This window comes from Dromaius novaehollandiae, chromosome 3 (assembly GCF_036370855.1).
Source record: "Dromaius novaehollandiae isolate bDroNov1 chromosome 3, bDroNov1.hap1, whole genome shotgun sequence".
Lineage (NCBI taxonomy): Eukaryota > Metazoa > Chordata > Aves > Casuariiformes > Dromaiidae > Dromaius > Dromaius novaehollandiae.
The window spans coordinates 103,559,805-103,572,747 of NC_088100.1; the positions used below are offsets into that span (position 1 = coordinate 103,559,805).

At 39.4% G+C, this 12,943-nt stretch overlaps 1 protein-coding gene across 4 annotated transcripts in view; it reads left to right on the forward strand.

The window, feature by feature from the left end:
- RPS6KC1 (ribosomal protein S6 kinase C1) overlaps positions 1-12,943 on the forward strand; it is an 88,106-nt gene that overhangs the window by 10,088 nt on the left and 65,075 nt on the right. For all 4 annotated transcript variants that reach the window (XM_026110612.2, XM_026110614.2, XM_026110616.2 and 1 more), the window contains 3 exons: positions 5,599-5,714; positions 7,851-7,944; positions 12,018-12,077. In XM_026110612.2, coding sequence (XP_025966397.1) covers positions 5,599-5,714; positions 7,851-7,944; positions 12,018-12,077 — 270 coding nt within the window. The remainder of the gene's footprint in view (positions 1-5,598; positions 5,715-7,850; positions 7,945-12,017; positions 12,078-12,943) is intronic.

Consider the following 12,943-nt stretch of genomic DNA (forward strand, 5'->3'; position numbering starts at 1 on the left):
GTTTCTTTTCCTAGCACAGCTGTGCTGAGAGGTGTTGCTAAGTGATGCATAAGGTATTGACCATAATATACATCCCCAGGGTATTTTTGGTAGTCTCTCTGCAGAGTTTGGGCATGAATCTAACCCAGGTCTTGCCTAAAAGCTTTGCTTCATGGAGGACTGTGCACATGCAAGAGGACTGCAAATTTGAACGATCTTCCTTAAAAGTTTGCCTGCAGAAATATAGTGCTCATTGACTTTTGTTTTTTGCGTTGTTGCTTTACTCTCTCCTCTGCTTACTGGTGTATATGACTGTAACAAGTGGACATTACAAAGTCAGGCCTGTTGGTATGGAAAGTGCCAAAATTGAGGTTGTTTAGCCACCCTTTGTCTAGCTGCTTTGTGTGACTGCATTATGATACTGCCTTGGAGTAAGGTACTTCTAAGTGGTATTTCCAGGCAGCCCTTCTTTGCCTTTGGTGACTCCTCCAGAGAAGCTGACTACATGAAACTCCCTGGCAGGCAAGATCTCACCCTGGAAAAAACAAGCTTTTCCCCTTGTTGAAGTTTCATGACCAGATACTGCCTGTTTTTTGCTACTTAATGGTATTATGTTTATTCTTGATGGCTACAGCACTTAGGCACCAGCACCAGATGTTTTAAGGCATATACTAACACAAACAGCATTGAAGTTAGTTTGTAACCCAACTCCAAACTGCCTCGGTCAGCTTTGGGGGGTTTCTGACTTAATCCATTCTTATGTGAAACAACTAAGTGAAAGGCAAAGAAGCTGAGCTGTGGGGTAGATTTCATGGCTCTCGTGGAAAACTGTCTTTCACGTTAGGCCAAATGGTATCCAACTTTTATGTCATTTTATTTTTACTTATTTAGAAAGTTGAAAGTGGAGCAAGTTTCAGTGCTGTATCTGAACTTGTGCACTAATGGTTAAATAGGGAATGTATTATTAGTGTGATCTTGAGATGGTTTTAAATCTGATTTACAGAGTAGTGTGTTCAGTGGACAAGTTATTTGCAAAGCTAACATTTGCAGACCATAATTTAAATTCAGGTGGGAGATACAGTAGGTGTTCATAGGGGAGGGAGGAAATAAAAGAGAAAAACAGGATGGAGGAGTGCCTGACTTCTAATTTTTTAAAAATAATTTTAAATTGACAGAAATGCAAGTCTCCTGCTAGCTGTTTTTACACAAACTCTGTAAGCAAGGGAAGGATTGTGAGTGAAATCCATTCTGAAAGACATGCTTCTTCTATTGTATGGGGTGAACAAAAGTGACTGCAATGTACACTGTAACAGAAGGAAATCTACAGAATTATTCAATGTAGCTATTTACAAAAAGCTCTTTGAAATGAAAACTAAAAACCAAAACAAAGTCCACTGCATTTGAATGAAGAGAAGAGCCACAGAAGAATACAGGAGAGAAGAGGTAATGTAGAAACAAGCTTAAAATGATTAGTGTGTAGATGAAAGGAACAGAAATGTCTGACTCTTTCCTTGAATTTAAAAATTATCTTTCTATTTAAAGCATAAAATTTTACTATTTAGCCTTCCATCTCATTTCTACACTTAACAGCTGCCATATGTTTTATTGCTATTTAAAGCATTTATCTTCAGAAGATATGTCTTAATTTTTGTACTAGAAGACAAAATGTAATCTTAATAGATTATAAAATATTTTGACTTTCTGACATTTATTTTCAGTCTCAGTTAATGCTGAACTTCAAGATCAGTCTCTATTAAAATCTTTTGCTTTCAAGCTGCTTTAATAGAGCATTTCTGCAGTGTCTCTGGTGTGGTGATGTCTGGCTTGTAGCAGTTTTTAACTTAGCTACTTACTAGCATTGCCAGTAGCTGCTGGTAGTTGGTTGATTTTATTTTTAATGTGTTTGCTTTAACGTATACATATCATCTTGTGGTGAGTATACTTTACAAGTGAGCATTGTTGATTGTGACAGTCAGACTTATTATGTGTTTGTACTGAAAGTATTAAACCTGAGCAGAATCTCAAGTGCAGCATTCAGAGTTTTTGGAGGCGGCGTGGAGAACTGGGAAGTGTTTGAAAATGAATGAGTCATGCTACGCTTCTGTATTTGGCACAACCAGACATTTGTCGCATCTGCAGAACTGGACTATTTGTATTGCATGTTTTGCAGTGCAGCTTTTGAAAACGATGATGTGCAAGTTCATGTATTTTTATTCTGTTAATATAGAGCTGCTCACATCAAAGGGTGAAACTTGTTGACGAGGGGGGCAGGGAAGCAATCATTTTGCTTTTCTTGCACTTTGCCTGGCCCTTTTCCTCCCATCTTACAGCGGGGAAAAAAAATAATGCGTGGGAATCAAAAATGGTGATAGCAGATCCAGCTGTTAAAACTTCTCTGATTTGTTATGCAGCTGTAATCTATTTCTGGGGAGTGATTACTCTCATTCCCTAATATGCATCAAAATCACATTTTAATATTTTCAAAGTACTTTTTTATTGGACTATTTAAGTGTTCCATATGTTGGCTATACACTGTATTTTACCAAAATCTCTTTCAGCATTTCTTATGATTCTAACAACTGTACCAATGTACTCTATTATACAAAATAGTCCTCCCCTTTTTGGGTTTGTTTAAATAAACCCCTACAAATATTGATATTTAAGTAATAACTTTTGCTTGCAGTGAGTTAGAAAGATCGTTCAGATTATAAAACTCAGATAAGGATACTGTTTGGACTTGAAAATACCAAATAAAGTAACATTCTTTGAGAATTAACTGTCCTGTATTGTTGGAAGCGTTCTGAAAAATGAACACAAACCTTGCTAGGTGTTTAGTTTTTTAAATCTGCTCCAGAAACGGAACTGTGGATTCCCTTTGCAGGAACTTACGTTTGGTTTCAACGTATGTAAGAAACTATCAGCGGATCATTGCTGGAGGAATAGCTTAATCTTGCTAGTGCATTTCTTGTGTGCTAAGATCATGCTTGACACTTCCCAAAACCCCAGAAAAACACTATTTCAGTAATGACATTTTCATTTGGTCAAGAGATGTAAAGCAGAGCAGAAATAACATTGATTTAGATCTAGAAAGACTTTATGGTAGAAACGTTTGAAGTGTCAGCTGGGGATTTAAACACTTGATTAGCCTTTCCCTTCTCAATCAGATTTTCGAAGTGTTGAGTAGTCCAAGCTTGCCTGAAAATATATACATGGGGGGGGGGGGGGGGAAGCAGGGAGGGGGAGCATGGAAGAAGGTAGGGATGGTTGGATCTAAAACTGCCTGTGAGATATCAGGTAGTCTGTGAACAAACTGGTGTCATACTGTATTTCTCTTTCTCGCCCCTGAGTCCTGTGACTGGTTATCCTAATAGTGTACGATGAGGCTAATGAGCTGGAAAATGTGACAGTGACTAATATTTTAATGGCTCTGTTCAAATTTACATTTTTTTTTTCTTTAAAGCTCAGCTTCCTGAGAAAATTAGGCTTATGTAATGGTGCTGTCAGATTTTCATACCCGTTGGCTAATTTCAGGAAAATTTAAGAGAGGAACGGTGCCTGCAAATGTGATTATGTTCCCGCAGAGTATGCCAAACGGCAGCTGAGTGTGGGGAGAGCCCTGGCTGCGGTGCTGCGACGGGGCAGGCAGGACCCGGCTCTGCCCTGGGCTGTTTGCCGCTGCCTGGCCCGTCGTTGGTGCGGGTGCGCTGGTCAGCCTGCCTGCACTGCTGCCACCCACGCGTGGCAGGTACTGCCGTGGGCCTGGGGGGAGTACTGGGAAGGTGTGGAAGAGGAGGTTTGTGTGTGTGTGTGTGTTTGTTTATATTAAGAGAGTAGAATAGGGAGAGCAAGCTATCTCCGGGAAACCAGGAAAAATACTTGCAGAATTACTTTTTTGCAAAAGCTGTAGGTTTCTGACCCTGTTCAGAGCTTGCCTTTTTGCAACAGATGTATATCAGTGTTTGTGTTATTTTGTAGATTCCTATAACTGGTCTATGTTGCTGTACTTTACTGAGTGAATTTTGTGGGTTTTTTGTTTTTGTTTGTTTTGTTTGTTGGTTTGTTTTTGCTATCTTGTTTTGCTTGGAATGAAACAAAAGTCGTAACACACTCAGTGTTGCTCTGAAGATGTAGGTAGTTTGAACAGTTTAACATGGCCCGATTCCAGTGCTGCCGCTGGCCAGGGTAGTGCTGCCTTAGCCTTTCTCCTGCTGGCTTGTTGTGGCTTTATTTTTGTACCTCTGCTAGCGTTTGTGCAGCTGAATGAGCGTAGTGGACACATCACGGAACTGATCCAGCCGGAAATTAATCCAGCAAACCTCTCTTTTTCCCTTCATGGAAGAAATAACCCCCCAAAGCTTTAGCTTTTGATCTTCCATGTGGGTATGTACGTGCCTTTCTAGCTTATTTTCTTTTTGTTGTAGCAGGTAGGAAGGACGTATTTACTTAAAGAATTTCTGGAAAGAATCCTGCTTTGATGCTTTCTTCTGGGATTATTTTTTTTGTTTGCTCTGAGTGTAAATGAATTTTGCTTCTGTATTCAGTGTATCTTTTGTCTTCTTCAAAGTTAATGTCACAGAGCTGTCACAGGTGGTTCTTATTTTTTCCATCATGCTGCTATAGCAATACTGTTTCTTGAACTTGTCTTCTCAGTTCTTTTTTTCTCTGTATAGCTGTTTCAACTCTCTCTTCTATTCTCTTCCAATTATTACTGTTAACCTCTGCCCTTGTCTTTTGGTAAACTTGTAACTATTTCAACAACAAAGTGATGCTGATATGAAAAGCTAAAAAGTTGTGTGCAATTGTGAAGAATGTAATTTTAAGGTAATAGTCCAAGGGCTCTTTCTCCCGAGGAGTGAATCTCCGAGGTGAACTATGGGATTGTTCTTTAAATACCTTTTTCTAATGGGAACAGCTTGGGTGGTGGGTAGGGAAAAGAAAATGATCATACGTTTTGGTAACTGAACTGCCTCCCAGCTCTAATTACCTCTTGAATCCAGGAGGAGATGAGACCCTGTTTGCATGGAGCTGTTTTGGAGGAGAGCTTCAGTGCCTGCTAGCAGGACTTCAGTGAGGACCTGCTTCCGTTCCCCAGCTCCCCTACAGTTTGTCTCCATAGATGGGACCTTGGAGCAGATTATCCATTTGGGGGCTTTTCGCAGCACTTCCTTTGCTGCCTGCTCATATCGTGCATTGTTCTTGAGAGTATGTGAAGAATGCTCAGCTCCTTACAGGATTTGGGCCGTAATCAAGGCTGACACTGACTGTCATATTGTCAAATTGTGCACGTATCATTTACCGTTAGATAACACTGGACATCCGTTAGTGTCTCTTGGCTAATCAAGAGTGGTGCCTCACATATTCTTACGATGAGAGTGCTAAGGATTCTTGTCGAAGCTGCCAGCTTTCATCATCTGAGTGGACTGCAGAAGACAGGACTCTAGGGACAATTGAGAATAGGAAGTACGAAGATTTGCTGTGTTCTCCTGAAGCGTTGGAGTGACTCTCATAGATTCAGGGCATTGTGTCCAGAAGATGGCTTTTGTTTTGGTTTCTGTTATTGCTATTGCAGAATTAATGTGTAGCTATTTCTAAAATTGTCAATCCATGTGTCTGTTCCAGGGCGATTTGATGAAACTGTGATTGAAGAAAGAAGGCAATGTGCTGAAGATCTCTTGCAGTTTTCTGCTAACATCCCTGCTCTCTATAATAGCAAACAACTCGAAGAGTTTTTTAAGGTTTGTTAGTATTTGCAGAAAAGTATGTACTTCTTACTGATGTGATTAAAGTGTAGTACTGATTCTGCTTTAGTTTATAAACTGTGGAATGCCTGTGGGCTGGTCAGGTGCCACACCTCCATGAGCTGAAAAGTTTTATAGGAAGTTCAGGTGCAGGGATTTAAAAGTTTTGCTTATTGAATGATGAGGAAAACCAGTGATGTTAAATCCAAGTGTTCTGTTGGGAAGTAAGAAAAATACTGTAACTATTTCTGTATTTTATGCAGGTGTTTATCTCTCTCTGAACCAAAGTTAGGAATATTAGTTAGACCATCTTCTTCTGGCCTGTTATTATGGATTCAGATCCATAATAGCAAATTTTGTGTATAACTAGTCAAACATGTGCTGCTTGAACAGTGACATGAGAACCATTCTCCGGAATATAGCTTAGATCAGGAATTTTACTGTACTGCATTTGAGGCAGTTTGTTTTCGATAGTTCTTTCAAGCGTCTTTATTTTCTGTACTCAGTTTATTTAGTCCAACATTTCTGTGAACATGTAAGCATATTTTTATTTGTAAACACCATAGTAACACCCTGAAATCAAATGAATTCTCATCTAGCAGATATTTAGGACATAAGTGTATTTAGGTGCTAAGTATCTTCAAATCGTATATATGCAAAAGCAAAATTACAGTGAAGTATAAAAATCCTCACTCATTTTCATGTTGCATTAATGCAGAGTCCTTTATAATACTCAGGAAAACTTTCCTTCAGATATGGTAGCAACAATAAATAGAAGACTGAGTTAAAATATTTTACATTGCAGTTTAATTGCATTTGTACTTTTAAAATTCTTTGGAAATATTTCTGTGTTTTTGGGGAAAGACCTTTAAACAAACATCCTGCTTTGTTTAACAAAAATATAAATTTTAGCCTTCTTAGTTGACTTTTTGTACTTGTAATGAATAAACTAGAAAGGCTTTTTTTTTTTCTTCTAAATAGGAGTTAAGTGTATCTGCAATGGGAATTAGGCAAATGTCAAATCTTAAGCCCCTTTGTCACCTTGTGTTGTTTCACATTCTTCTGTGGGAAAGCCTTAGGTTTTGGTCACTCAGTTTGCACCAGCTCAGCTAGTTTCGTTCAGCTCTGCTTACTGGTGGCTCTGTTCTTTTACAGATTTTTAGTACAAGTAGCCAGGGGAAGGTAAACTTGGACAGTTAAGTCTTAGAAATAACTGAAGGGTGTGCTATGTGTATCTGTGTATTTATTGACCCAAGAAAGATGGTCTGACTAATGTGAAAACATGCTGGGCTAGTTCAGGACAGATTAGAAATGCCTGTTTGTAACACTGCCTTGGATATGGTGTGGTTTCTAATCGATTTGCATGGAAAGTTGGCACCTCAGATGTCAAGCAAAAATTTTTAAAAACCGTTTTAGGTGGTTTCTCATGCAGTTGTTCCTGTTACTTCACTCTCTCTTGGTTTCCACCAGGCTTGGGAGAGAATAACATTCTTTTATGCTGGCCCTGTACTTACTATCTTCCCTATGTGTCCAGTCTTGGCAGCAACTGACCTCATGATGCTGGGCTGGGTGGGCCGTTTGTCTCCTCTACAAAGGCTTCTCATGAGGGACCTGCTGACCAAGGGAACTCTCCCCACAAAGCTCTAGCAGGCAAGAGCTGCTGCAGCATGTATGGCTCAGTGCTCTTGTTCCTCACCACAAACTGAAAATAGGCTGTTTAGTACCTCCGCAAGTGATGCAACAAAAAATTTGTGGTAACAAAGATGGCCTTCAACAAAGCCCTTTTTTTGCTTTGGTTCTTTAGAGGGAGTGCATAGTGAATTGTATGGCTTAAAATATATGTAGTTAAGTTAGAGGGATTCAGTCAGGTTTTGTTTCACCTCTAGAAATTTGTGAGAAACTATACAAGCAGGTTGCCTACTTGTCAAATAGGTTAGAGTAGCACTAAGATTAAACCCCAGGCTAATTTTGCAGGTTTATACAGTTTAATTAAATGCATTAATTCTAAAACAATGGAGCACTTACTAGTTAGGAAAATTAATTTTGAATATCACTGCTATATAATAAGATTTTGGTAGTGCACAGCAGCTAAATATAAATATAATTTTATTTCATTTCCCTCTTTCTTTTCAGGGTGGGGAGGTGCATGATGGTTCTGAACTGATTGGTCCTGTTGAGCCTCTGTCTGATTCTCTGACTGACAACTTGTCTGACTGCAGCTCTGAAGGTTTGTTTTCTTTTTTATGTAACTTTATAGCTTGATTTGTTGTAAAGCAGCACATAAATGGCTAGTGCCATATTTGTAGGAATGTTAGCATATGGTTTCTCTTTGCTGTGTAGGTGACAGAAATGCCAGAACTAGGATTAGAAAAGAGAAGTCGGGCTCAGCAGAGTTCTGGCTGCCCCACTGGAAGCTTACCTCTAGCAGTAAACTTTCTGGGAGTTTGTCTGGTCCACTTTAGAAATCCTAGTGCTCCATCACTCAAAATGAACTCCTCTTGGTGCCAGTAGGAATTGAACCCTTCAGTTTAAATATACATAATCCTGCCCGCTTCTGAAGGGTTGGGCAAACAGTCTGGTTGGGTTCACTACTGCTCATGCCCTAAATCTCTAACTGTAAATTTTTGCAAATAATTTTAAAACTGTATTAAAGATTGATCAGTGCAAAGATGACTGTCTGAATATGCCTACAGCATGAAAAATAGGTCTAAGATTTGAACTGCCCCATTCATTTTGGAAGGTTCTAATTCAGCTGTAGATACTCTAAGTATTACTGTGGCTTCACTGCTCGGTAAAATCCAGGAGAGGTAATATCGTATTTAAAAAAAAAAATAAATAAATAAAAAAGTCTCCTGTGTTGTGCATATGTTATTGGGTGAGGCTAAAGCCTACTGCAGGGCAGGGCTTAGGGAGATATGTAATTTGATTAATCCTTTTACTATAAGTGCTAGTGTTTTTATTTTCCTGAAAAGAATTCCATGTTCTTGAAAGTCTGAAACAGTCTGTGTTAGAGCCAGCATGGACTATGTTCAATTGAAAAACTGGAAATAGCTCCCTTAGCTTGCTCACACTTTCTGGTTGTGCAAGGACAACCATGGATGCTTCCTTCTTCCTGAGATGGCACTTACCTAACACACTGTAGAGATGTACATGCTGGCTTGGATACCAGAGGTAGCATGATTTTAGTGGCACTTTCCTTGCACTAAGTAGTGGAGCTGAAAGGTAGGGTGTGTCAGCACTGTGCTAGGGCTTCTCAGCTGCCTTTGGTAGCTGAGCTGGCGTGAGTGTCTCTGCATGTCACTGTCTAGCAAGCACCATGCAACCTTTCTGAGAAATTCTTTTTCCAATCCTTAAAAATTTTCCCATGGAGCTGTTTTATGCTGATATATAAATATATGGTATTACACAAATGCTTATAAAGCTTATTTGGGAGGTGTTTAACTATTAAATTTTCTGTGGTCTGTTTCTGGCATAGAACTTGGTTTGGTAAAATTCTGCTCAAATTAATGAGAGTTGCTTATTTTTGCTAATAATGGTGCTTCCACCCCCACCCCCCTTCTCTCCCTGAAGGTTGCAAGTTGGGTGACTTGCCATTGGATTCTCTTAATGTCTGTCTCTTTGCCCTTAGTTATATAATATTTTCTACATGTGCAACCAGTTTTGCATTTTATTTTGCAATAACTTCTGTGATGTTCACAAATTAATGTACCTGCAGTCTTTTGTCCTTCTGTGAAGGAACTAATACAGAGGGTTAATTGCAGAGGGTAGTTATCATAAATAGAGCCTAAAGGAGCACTATTTATATGAAATTTAACGATTCTGGATTTTGATAAAGCACCCATTTTACACTTTGCCTTTATATAAAAATGGTTTCTAAAAATGCTTAACGTAAGTGTTTCTTTTCTTCAGTCACAAGGGCCTCGTTTTTAGAAGGAGAAAACCATTTGCTTTATGTGAGATAACCTTTTGTCTCTTCAACATTCTATAAAGCGGGAAAATTCTTTGATACGCTTTCTCTGAAATGGCTAGAGTGATTTTAGGGGATATTCACAACAACTATGCACTCAGGATTTCCAGATGCTGAATGTGACTCTTGTGGCATTATCCTTTCTAAAACCAATGTTGTTTCCACATGTTCAAAACCACATCTGGGGGGGAACTAGGGAGAGAAAGAAGCAGCTATGTCAAGTCCTCTAGATGGCAGTGGCAGTACTCAGTTCTAAGTTCTTTCCCCTCCTCCTCCCCAGGGAATCCTGCCTGCGTTTAATTTTTCCAAGTCTGATTATTATAGTTAATCGTCACCTAGTTCACAGTGTTAGTTTTTGTGGGCATTCAAGGGCCTCCACATGGGCACTGTTCCTCCAAACTCTCTTGAGAAGTATCAAGACCATTGCTTATCTGATGCTGGAATCTGCTTATAAGGGTCTGTAGCATTTTCTCACTTTTACCTGTTCTTCCCAGAGATTAGCAACAGTTCACTCTGCAGAAGGTATGTGTATCAATGGTAGGTGGTGACCCTACGACACTGTGTAAGGCATTGTGCAACTATTGCTAGATCAGTGAACTGGCTTCAGTCTGCTTTTTTTTTTAAAATGCATTATGTTGTAGGAAGAAATATCACCTTTTCCTCCTAGAAATAAACATACACAGTTAAGACTTTTCCTAACCTTCAGGCTGGTTGGAAGCCCTATGACTATGGTTGTGTGGTGCTAGACCTGGGCTTTAAACGCTGTCCCTTGGCAAAGTTTAATACCTCAGGCTCTGTGCCATGCTAGCTGTGTTCATGCAGCTTCTGGTCAAGTTCGCTGCAGGAACAGAGCAAACATGAGTTTGGACCATAGGGAAGGGAACCTGAGTCTGTCTGAAATCTATTGCAGATGTTTACCTAGTATGGGTGGCCAGCACGCCCTTCCCACAAAACCCCGGCTTTTCCATTTAATTGATCTATCTACATGCTCAATCAGTTCTACTTCAACCTGTATATTCCCTAAGTAGCAATTTTTCTTCCCTGAACAAAATCATCAGGTTCCTCTAAATGTTAGTTCATAAGTTCTGAGTCTTCAGCATCCAAATTCAATGTTCATGCCCCTAAATTGGGGAGATGCACAACAATCTTTAATACACTAATTAGGAGGAGAACAGAAGACTCATTAACTTTCTGTTACAAGGTAGCCTTCCTTCTTACAGGGCTCAGGGCTACACAGGCAGTTATCTTCTCAGTAATTCTTCTCAGCATGGGCATTCTACCTTAAAATCCTCCCCCCAGAACATCAGGAGCATTGTCTTCTGTGCATCTTCTCCCCTTCTCTCAAGTAGGCTTGTGTCACTGAGTATCACTGTCCCTTTCTTTTCATAGAAAGTCAGCAGCTGGTCATCTGTTCTCCTTCTTGTCTCTCTTTCCTCTCGCTCACCTTAAAGAAGCTGTTAGCTTTAGAGAAGTGATGTTTCTATTACACTTGGTGAGAAGATGCGTGCCTTCTTTCTCCTCTTCCATGAGTTGTAGAACTCATCTACCTCTAGAGTTGCAAAATCAAAAAGAAAGTTTGAGTTATGTGCCTTAAGTCAGCTCCTTGCTACTGCCACATACAATTTGAAGATAAGTCAGAATGCTTTACCTGATAACATGGATAACCTCTTGACTCTATTGGTAATACAGAAGAAAACAGGCACCAGGTTTTAGCTCAGAATTTCCTTTCTCTGTATGCAAACAGCTACATGTCTTGACCTTGTTGCCTGTTTGTTTATTGCTTCAGTGGGTACACGTGCCAAGGTGATAAAACGAACTGCTACGTGATATCCAGGTGGCACTGCCAAATTCATGGCTCATTCCATATGTCTCATGCAGGATACTACTCTAGAATGACATATTTGAGACTGAAAGCTGGCATTTTTTCCTTGGTATGTGGGTGTTGGTCCCAGCTTTCCAAGTTCTCCAGTTTTAATTCTCCTTAGTCGTAAACCCTCAGAACAGTGAGAGAGAGGTTTTAAAATGTTACTGCTGTTGAATTTAGGTGATTTGATAGGGTGCTGAGGTTTGAATTAGCCCTCCTAAGCAAGTGTCTGTGTTTTGTTTTTAACCTCTAAAGCAAGAAGAAATGGCAAGTCTAATACCACTGTCACAATTGCAATGGCTTGATATCAAAATTAAGATCTCTGATAGCAAGGCTGAGAGCAGTTTAATGTTATGTATTTTTACCTGTAGTAGGGTCGTGTCCTTTTATTTTGATGGTAAGTGAATAGCTATTCTGTTGTTATGTAAAAGGATGGCAGAAACATTTTTGTCATTCTTGTTCTTTTCAGTTCGGAAGGATTTAAGTGGGCTTGATGATGTGACACTCACCAGCCAATCTGAATGTGGAGGTGAGATCTAAGCATTGTTTCCATTACATTGGTAGCATTTAGATTATTATAAAGTCATAATTATGTGTGAACACTTTTCATGGATGCTAATCCTTACTGAATGAAATGGTGTAGATGTGAAATGTCTTTTCTGCCACTTATGCGCAAATATCCCTGCTAAGTTGCTGTGGCTTAAGGACATACTGAAGGCCAGCTTGCAGTAAGTGTATGTGCTCTCAGTTTATGGAAGATGCAAAATGAAACATGTTAGCTTGTGTCTTTCACTGAAATTTGAGCTAATTCATTTTGCCATGTGTTAGCAATGAAGTAAGACTATACACAGTAGCTGTGAGTCGTGTGAATGTGATGCGTTACCTGTAGTAACTGCTGTGTGAATTCTAGCTCCTAATTTAATATTTTTGTGATGCTATGTCTTACCAACTAGTAAACCAACTGTAACACAGTATGTTGGGATTTCTTCTGACAGTAATTTGACTCCTACTGATTAACTTTTCTAAGTGTACCCACACAGGGAGGATTGGTTTCATAATTTCCTGGAACCCATTAGTGAGTGGACCTTGAAGGTTTAATTTGATAGTTGTTTGTCCTTTCATTTCCAATGTTAGAATGAAGGCCAGGTCTGGGGATTTTGTGGTGAACTTTGAAAACAGTACGTCTTCAGGTTCTCAAAAACCATAGGTTTCTAAGACAGACTTGCATGCAGGGAAATTCAGTGCGAAGTCTCAGGAAGCTGCAAAAAGAAAGTTAAAATCTTTGGACTTAAAGTTCAAATTGGAGCTGGAACATCAGGTGTTGTGATAAAGAATTTTGGAGGCTGCTATGGTGTGTGAGAAATCTAGAGTAATAGATGTTCTTCTGACTTACAC